The sequence below is a fragment of the Anastrepha ludens genome, chromosome 2, assembly GCF_028408465.1.
Source record: "Anastrepha ludens isolate Willacy chromosome 2, idAnaLude1.1, whole genome shotgun sequence".
Lineage (NCBI taxonomy): Eukaryota > Metazoa > Arthropoda > Insecta > Diptera > Tephritidae > Anastrepha > Anastrepha ludens.
In genome coordinates, this window is record NC_071498.1 from 29,668,921 (window position 1) to 29,677,899 (window position 8,979).

The following is an 8,979-nucleotide window of genomic DNA, read 5'->3' on the forward strand; positions in this document are numbered from 1 at the left end:
ACGTCAAAGAGAGTTGCTGGCAGCTATAATTGAGAACGAATATGAAGAAACATGGGAATGGATCGATGAAAATTTAGTTGAACCAAACGTCGAAATTTCAAAACAGAAAGAAGTTGATCAAGCTCCTTTGATAACAATGGATAAGCATTTCAGCACCCCGTGGATTCAAATTTAATTCCTGAGCTGTTTTTTGGTTATACTTAGATATTTTGTGTAGATCGTTCTGTACAACAATGTTAATTATAGAATTTTTTCTCGCTATACCCTTTTGCATCTTCCCTCATGTCTTTTTTTCACCTATGTATATCGGCATTCGCGTCAAATTGAGTTACATTTCACCTACCATTAACCTATTTAGAAAAACCATTGAGGCAAAAACCAAGTAGTAATACAGGCCGCTTATAAGCTCGAAACACCACTTATGACAAAAAAAATCTGTTACCGGTGGGAGTTGAACTCGCGACCTCCAGTCCGCAGACGAACAGCATAAACATTCGCCTACAGAGCCGGTTGAATATAAATTATAATGTAAAATCAAGTTAAAAAGCAAGTACAGGTATTCATGTCGCGCTGCAGGTTGAAAAACGCCCGTTTTCAATTTTATCCCGAATCGTTTTTACCTTCAATGCAAAAATGATTGGGTGTACCCGAATTGGGACCGTGCGTCTGCATCTTGCATACAATTTGCTACACCTCGGCTTCGCCTTAGCTCTGCAAAGCTTCATACGAGCTGCACACGTACGCCCAACCCCACTCAAGGGAAAGGATAACTAATTTCAAGAAATAAGTGGGGAAGGTCTATAAATTATGACGTGTCTTTCAGGGGGGTGTAAAGATTTGTCACAGAGAGTCACAAGGAGGGAGAGGTGAAATTCGGGACCCGAGGTTTATGAACGGCCCCTATGTATTATTATTACAATATTATTTTTTTTTTTTTGAAGGTTATAAACTTTATAATCGATGATTGTACAAAGTTTTTCCATTTACTTTCAACCAAAATTTTCCTTTGAGTTCCATAACAATTGGCGTAATTTTAACCGGTGGTGCTTAAATCGTGAAAAGTTGTATACCTAATACATTTGGTTTAGTATTGCTTATACAAATTTTCGAGCCTCTTATATGCTCAATAAACTCATGCCTAAAACTCGCGTCTGATAAGCTTTTTACGTCCGACAGTAAGCTGAGCAGACACATTTTCCGGGAATCGCACTCTGTTTTGTTTTTGTTTTTAGAAGTTGATGAAACCTAAGATGGCCCCTTCGACCTCGTCATTTCCGGCAGAGTATTTCGTATGTTTCCTTCTTTTCCCCCGCACCTGCCGAAGTGCGTCGTAACTTCTACCGAATGATGGATACCCCAATGCGAAAATGTAATGTTACCAATTTGCTCAGCGGATTAGACTGGTTTAACGTACGGCAACACAAATTGAATTACTTCGTGTAAATAGTACCTTTTTTAGTTTTTGAAAATGAGTTGGGATGGCTTAAGGCTACGAACGAAGCATTTCGTATGTTCCTTCACTTCCCCTTACACTCTATCACTGCAAAGAAATACGAAAATTAAATAATTGAAATAAGATATTTATAGTAAAATAAATCAGCCCTATCATAGAATTCGTCGTAGAACACCTTTGAAAACGAACGTCTACTACGAATACGAAACAATTGTGATCGTGGGCTCCATGTGAACACGAAAATAGTGCTGCCAAACGCAAATGTCAAATTTTGATATTTCGACAGCTCACTTCTACGTAAACAAGACAATTTAGCCTATAATCTTAAGTTTTTTGTCAAGTTAGCTGAATTTTCAAAATAAAATGTATTCTTTAACATGTGCGGTTGTGTTAACGGAGCAGGAAAGTCATAGAAGCAAAAGGAGTCTCAGAATTGAGCAAAAAATATTGAGAGATGCCTTTGTGTTAAAGAAAAAGTTTATTTAAATACGGTTTAAAACAGGTTTATCCAAAATTACCGGCTAAATAAAGCTGCACTTACACACGTTTTGAGTTTTATTGAAGACAGCGCAAGCTCAGCAAGGTCCAGTTCTCCGACTATCCTCTGTTTTATGGTTTCTTGCGGAGGGAGGCTATCAGCACGGAGTTGGTCAAGATTTCGACGTGCCAATGGGGCAGTCGACATTTGGCTATGTGCTAAAAGACGTATTGGCGTAACTACAAACACGATTGTGTCCTCAGTGGATAAATCTCGATATGAGTGCCAATGAAAAACGGCAAAGCAAGATGGAATTCTATTAAAAATATAAATTTCCTGGCATCGTTTTGTCTGTGGATGGGACGCACATAAAATGCCACACTAAACAAAAATTACTCCACTACAACCGGAAGGGCTACTACAGTATCAATGCCATGATTGATTAATCCTTTATTAGCTCCAACGAAGTGGCACACTGCTGCCGTGTTGTTACAACGTTTCCGGCTTTAGGTTTATATTTCCAAAGAGCTGAAACAACCGTTGAAATAATCGCAGAAAAAACGACTAAAGCTATTTGGAACTCGCTAAAGCTAACATTTATGACAATTCCTACTAAGGAAAAATGGCTAGGATATTTCAAAACGATTTTTCGACCTATGCCATTTGCCGAACTGCTTAGAGGCTATCGCCGGAAAGCACATTCGAATTCAAAAACACCCTAGTTCCAGATCAGCCAACTTTAATTATAAAAACGATCAGTCGTTAATACTATTCGGTTGTTGCGATGCAGATGGTTTATTTACGACTATAGAGTGCACTTCTGCTGGTGAAAATAGCGATGGAGGCGTTTTCCGGATTTCAACCTTTGGCCATTGGTTGGATAGCAACAATAATTTACCATTCCCACGACAGTCGGTTCTACGTAACCGGAACGACCTAGATTTATATTCGGCCAATGACTGTCACTTTAGCAGCATTCCCCGTATACCTATGTATGGATAATGTTTATGCCGCTACTACAAAAACAACCATCTTTAAGCAAACTTCCGTATGACGAAAGTGGCAATGAATTTCCCTATTATTCGGTGGCCGATAGCGCATTCCCCTTGAGAAAAAATATAATGCGACATTTCCCCCCTATAGAAATGTCAGTAATAAAAGGCACATATTCAATTATAGATCAAGTCGTGGCAAAAAATATATAGAGCGCGCTTTCCAAATGATAATTCAGCAGTTCCAGGCTTTCTTAGCACCTATAAGATGCCGAAAATATGAAACTATCATTTCAATCGTTCAGAGCGCTTGTGTTTTACATAATTTTATTTGAATAACAGACGACGTACCGTACAGAACTTCACTACAAGAATCAACACGTATGCAGCAAAGACAAATAGTTCTGCAAGAAATGCACGATTTTAACATCAACGAAAATTCTTCATCTCATGATTTGCGCAACTATTTAGCTAATTACTTTATTCTGTCAAATGCAGCTTTGCTGTGGCAATGGAATTATTGCTAATAAATATATAATACAACTAAAGCACATAAACTCAAAAAATCTTTTTCACTTAGATGTGAAAGTGTGAAGGAACAAAGTAGTGGGAGTGGCCACCTCTTTTTACTATCTATACAGGCCTGAGCACGACAACTAAAGAAAAATCACACCGTGCTGTGGATAAAAACTGTCTACTCTGCATGTAATTTTGTTGTTTGACGTTGTTTTATTATTCACCTTAATGCTATGCAAAAATTATTCCTACTTTCACAGACATAAAGTAAAATATTCCGAAAATGTTAACCACCTAGGCAGTTTATATTTAAGAGTATATATACCTACATACAATTATTATTAGCTATTAATTAAGGTGCCTCTCAATCCTTTTTCCTTTGATATAAATTTTCTTGTTCAGCAATGCACATAAGCGCCAATTTTATATCCGAACGTTTTTTCACGCTCTCCTCTCGTAGCACATTACATTCTTTAGTTAGTACTCTTACTTTAAAATCTAAAAATTTCATTGCCTCCTCAGCAGAGAATTGCAGGAAGTAACCTTTGCCCACATCTATCAGTATCGTGTCTGTATTATCCACTTTAGCTTCCATGAAAATATTGCCTCCAATATCTATAACATAATATAATTAAAAATTATAGGATGCGAAATGTTTGCTACATCCAGCACTTACTCATTTGGGTATTAAAAGAACCTGGCGAATTCTCATTTAGTGTCTGCAGTGTATTTTCGAGTTGGACATACTCCATTATCTCCCCATTATATTTATCTATGTGGCGCTCTAGTTCCTCCAAATCCTTTTTGAGGAAATCATTAACAAATATTTCCAAATTTTTTGTATTTAAAAGAGCCATTTCCTATCCTTTATTTTATAAATCCTACAGCGCGCGACAACTTTCCGCGTACAAATATACAAATAGCACATCGATCATCCTTGAATTGTTGTAGCTTCCACAGCTGAGAACAGCTGACTGCAAACACAGAGTGTCGCATTTGAAAAAGCTAAGTATGGAATTTAAAACACAGGGCGTCTCATTCAATATTTAATTGCAACATAAAAGTAAATTAAAAATTAAGAAGGGGTTTATACAAATATCAAATTTTAATAAATTGAATCCAATATGTGTATGTAGGAAACTTGTTAATGTCGCCAACTGCAGTTGCATAAAATATATTATGTGCATTTTTACCATGATTGTAGGCATCTATTGTACACATGTACGCATACATTTGTACATGTACACCAATACACAAAATAACAAGAATGGTCGACGATATAATATAGTGGCGCTTTTTTCTATTATTTCAAACTGAAGCTTGCAATTAAAATTACAAGCTATAGGCCGCTTTCACCTTGCTTTTATTTATTGTTTTGTATCTTTACTCCCCGTAAAATGTAGAAACCCTCCGTTTGTTTCAAGTTGTAAGAACAAGGTTTGCTAAATTTAATAGACCATTTAAGCTGCATGCTAAAAGGGCATTTAGTTCTTAATGCAACTCTAAATGCACATGTCTTCATACAATGTTCTGTTCCTAGTTGTAACCAGAGAACGTAACGAAAGGCAATTGTGAGTGCACGTGCGCGGTGAAGTAAACATTTTGAAATTATTAATAACTAATTAATAAAACAAAAAATGCCTAAAGCTTCAAAATGTCGTATTCGGGAGTGTAATAGTGAACAAAACGTTCGTTGTTTCGCATTTCCCAAAAATCGGGAATTATCAAATTTGTGGAAGGAGAATTTGCGGATCTCACCCTCAATGCAAATACCAATGCATAATTCATTTGTATGCATTCAACATTTTGAGGAGGATGCCGTGGGACCAAAGTATCTTAAGAATGGAGCGGCTCCAACTCTAAACTTGGGTAAGTAAATTAATTGATTATTATGTCTCCATATAAGTATGTATGTACAGTGAAGAAAAAATAAACGGAGTTACCGTCAATATTATTATTTCTTATAAATCTGTGAATAATTTTTAAATATTAGTGTCCCAGTTTCTTTTTGGTTCACTGTACATACATAAGCTGATAATCGTATGCTTGGATGTCGTTTTTAATACTTCGTGCCTATTGGAAAGCTTAATATACACATCCATGCATGCAGAGAAGGGATTTATTTATTTAGAATGCGCACTTTCTCATTATTTTATTTACATACAGTCGAACTTCGATAACTCGAACTATGACATGCCACAAAAAAAACTCGAGCTATCAAGATTTCGAGTTATCAAATATAATATACATATGTACATACATACATAAAAATCCATAAACAAAATAAAACCTGATGGGAAAATAAAACAATCCATAAAACTCAAGGGTTAGCAAACAATTTTATTGATAAAACAGTACATGCTTCAAATTATGTATAGTTGCTATATAATATTGTATGTGTATATTTTAAAATTATATATACATAATTAAGAACATTGTATGAATCGATGTATAGCTTTCATTCGTTTAAAGTATATTAAAAAAGTCAGTTATTTGGGATTGACGAGAGAATTTTTTATTACGATCTTCAAAAAAAGCTTCAATATTATTTAAACCATTGTACAGAGAATCGGTTGTATGTTCATTAGTTTTTCCATGCATTAGTTATTTCATCAACACAGTCCATTAATGTAATGTTAAGATTTTTGTTTACTTCAAAGCATTTTATAGTATTTTTTTAAATTCTGCGACGATAATGACATTTTAAATTTTGTATGGCACCTTGATCGAGTGGTTGCAATTTTGATGTCATGTTCCAGGGAAAAAATGCAAGTTTCATAAACTTTAATCTCTGTTGGATGTCTTTAGGATGGGCTGGGCAGTTGTCAATAAAAAGTAGAATATTTCTTCCGGTTTTTCCAAATTGTTTGTCTAAGTTAAGATGCCATTCTTCAAGAAAGGCTCCCATCATCCACGTCTTTGAATTTGCTTTATAGTCGAGAGGTAACCATTTAACACCTCTAAAACAGCGGGGTTGATTACTTTTACCTATCAAGAGTAATTTCAATTTTACTGATCCATCCATGTTTGCGGTAATCATCAACGTAACTCTCTGTTTACTGTGCTTTCCTCCATGGCATTTCTGTTTTTTAAAAGTTAAGGTGTTATCTGGAAGACATTTAAAGAATAAGCCCGTCTCGTCTGCATTGAATACGTCCCGTGCTTGATAACCTTCTAATAAGTGAGGTAAAACATTACTATGCCATTTCATACAGTCTTCTTCGCTTACATCATTACTCACACCACACGCCTTTTTATGACATATACCAGATCTTAGAAAAAAAAACTAACTTTAGGTGCCAGCTTGCACATTTATTTTATGAATGTACATACCTTCGTTTCCAATTATCGAGCCAACCAGTGCTTGCCTTGAATTCGGTTGTTCTAATTTTTGACTAAATTCCAATGCTTTTTCTTTAAGTAATCCTCCGGATATAGGCAAATTCCGTGTTCTTGCCGATTTAAACCATTCTAAAACTGCTTTGTCCACATTTACGTACGTTGGCTTTTTTAGCCTCTTTGAACTCCCACTTGCACCACCACTTTCGATTGCATTAATAACCGTTTGTTTATTTTTTAAAATAGTTGACACTGTATTTGCCGGAATAGCATACTTTACAGCTACATCTTTTTTTCGCGCACCCATTTCTACTTTATTACCTTTATTAGTTTAAATTTTTCATCAATAGATAAAGTTCTTAAACAACGTTTTGATAACATGTCAACAGAGTTTATTTTCGCGTAAGAACTACTAATAAAATACCTGTGGACTTAAACAGTGCAGCGACCCAACTGCTGATATCTGTTTGCTATAAAATAAGCAGCACGTAATAAGGGGATTTCCCCGGAAATTCGACTTATCAAAGCTGGGGCCAAATATTCTGTTCGAGTTATCAAGATATTCGACTAATAGAAGTTCGAGTTATCAAGTAAAAATTACACACAATTCTCACTCTAAACGCCATTGCCAAGCAATTTGATTCGAGATATCGAAGTTCGACTTATTGAGGTTCGACTGTATTTAGAAAAACTTTTGAATTTAAAGGATCGGGTTTAGTATAATGCCGTATGGGCAATTTTAGGCCAAGTACATATAATGATTTATTTAATGAAACTTGGTTGAGATGTTAGGGAGTGGCTCATGAACAACTTTTATAACTTTCAATATTTACACACATTATAATACACTTATAAATTGGTACAATATACAATAATACATATATTTTGTTCTAAATTTCACTTCAATTCATAAAATATGTGGTCACAAACGTATTTATACTGGTTTTTATACTTGTATTCAAAACAAAAATATCCTTTCGCTAAATTACACAATTTTAACAATAAATTACTTGAAAACTATAAATCTCCGGAGGGTGCGGTTTCTAGTTTTATATATGTATATGATTATACTGAATATACCTCAATTTAAATTTTGTAAAAATAAAAATAAAAATTTTTATTAGGCTATGATGATGTTCCACCGAACAAGTGGACCGAAAAAAGGAGCTGCTGTATCGAGGGCTGCGCGCCTAAGGATAAAGCTATACTTTTTGCGTTTCCAAGGGACGAAGAGACTCGTAAGAATTGGGCCTTGGCTTGCAATGTGCCAGAGTCATGCACTGACAGGGGTTTTATTTGCCAACGCCATTTTGAACCCACATTGGTTACAAAATATTATATTAACTTTTGAAAGAGGCTTTTCCTTGCTTCAATTTAGAGCGTTAATAGAATTTTTTTTTTTTTTTTTAACTTCAGGAAATGTACAATAAATACCTATTATTTATAGTATTGTAATATATGTATATACTATATATGAGTAGTTAACTTACTTGTTGATAAAAATAAAAAATAGAAATTAAAAAAACTAGTGTTTCAATTTTCTTAAGGATAATAATGTTTATTTGGTAAGAAGAACTTAAATGAACACATACCAATAATATATTTCGACAGGATTTCCTTACGAAATCAATATATTCGTTCAGCTAAATCAAATGAATATCTGCGTATGAAAAATCGTTCATATGGACGTGCAAAAGCAAACACGCATATACATATATACATGCATACAAACTTCCATAGACATACATATGTACATATGAGGCTGCGAGCACTTGCCAAAGAAAAAAATATTTCGATTTGCTATTGCTGTCGAGAATTTAGAACATATATTGATGCACACATACATATGTACGGAGACGCGGCCACTCGACTTGACAAAAATTCAAGATTTACCAAATATTGGCAAATAATTCAACGCGAAATATTCCAATATTGACTATTTTCGAATGGTCGAGAAAATTGGCATATGGGCGGCTCGTTTTATGAATTAAAGTACTTGGCTCGTAGAAATATGAGCTCGAACTTATCAATGAATATGTTTTTGTTGTGCTTTTTTATATTTGAAAATGTTCAGCACCGTCGCAGGTAAATAATTATGACCGCTACAGCTGCGCCTATGAAGGCATTTTGTTCTTATAGTCGCTAGGCTTAGAATTTTAGCTTTGGAAGTATACGCATGTAGAGGCATAAAGTAAGTATGT

At 34.9% G+C, this 8,979-nt stretch overlaps 2 protein-coding genes across 2 annotated transcripts; one reads left to right on the forward strand and one right to left on the reverse strand.

Annotated features, from left to right (window-relative positions):
• Positions 1-3,627: 3,627 nt before the first annotated feature.
• Positions 3,628-4,403, reverse strand: LOC128857003 (protein UXT). Its single transcript, XM_054092511.1, has 2 exons — positions 4,116-4,403; positions 3,628-4,054 (listed from the first exon to the last, which is right to left on the reverse strand). Exons 1-2 carry the CDS (start codon positions 4,294-4,296, stop codon positions 3,804-3,806), a joined length of 432 nt encoding a protein of 143 aa, XP_053948486.1. The 5' UTR covers positions 4,297-4,403; the 3' UTR covers positions 3,628-3,803.
• A 608-nt stretch (positions 4,404-5,011) lies between these two features.
• Positions 5,012-8,175, forward strand: LOC128857010 (uncharacterized). Its single transcript, XM_054092523.1, has 2 exons — positions 5,012-5,308; positions 7,903-8,175. The coding sequence occupies exons 1-2, from the start codon at positions 5,077-5,079 to the stop codon at positions 8,127-8,129; spliced, it is 459 nt and encodes a 152-aa protein (XP_053948498.1). The 5' UTR covers positions 5,012-5,076; the 3' UTR covers positions 8,130-8,175.
• The last annotated feature ends 804 nt before the right edge of the window (positions 8,176-8,979 follow it).

Coding starts and splice junctions, on each gene's coding strand:
- LOC128857003 (XM_054092511.1), bottom strand. CDS start 4,296: ATGGCTCTTTTAAATACAAAAAATTTGGAAATATTTGTTAATGATTTC. Junction 4,055..4,115: donor TTCTTTTAATACCCAAATGA/GTAAGTGCTGGA, acceptor ATTATGTTATAG/ATATTGGAGGCAATATTTTC.
- LOC128857010 (XM_054092523.1), top strand. CDS start 5,077: ATGCCTAAAGCTTCAAAATGTCGTATTCGGGAGTGTAATAGTGAACAA. Junction 5,309..7,902: donor GGCTCCAACTCTAAACTTGG/GTAAGTAAATTA, acceptor AATTTTTATTAG/GCTATGATGATGTTCCACCG.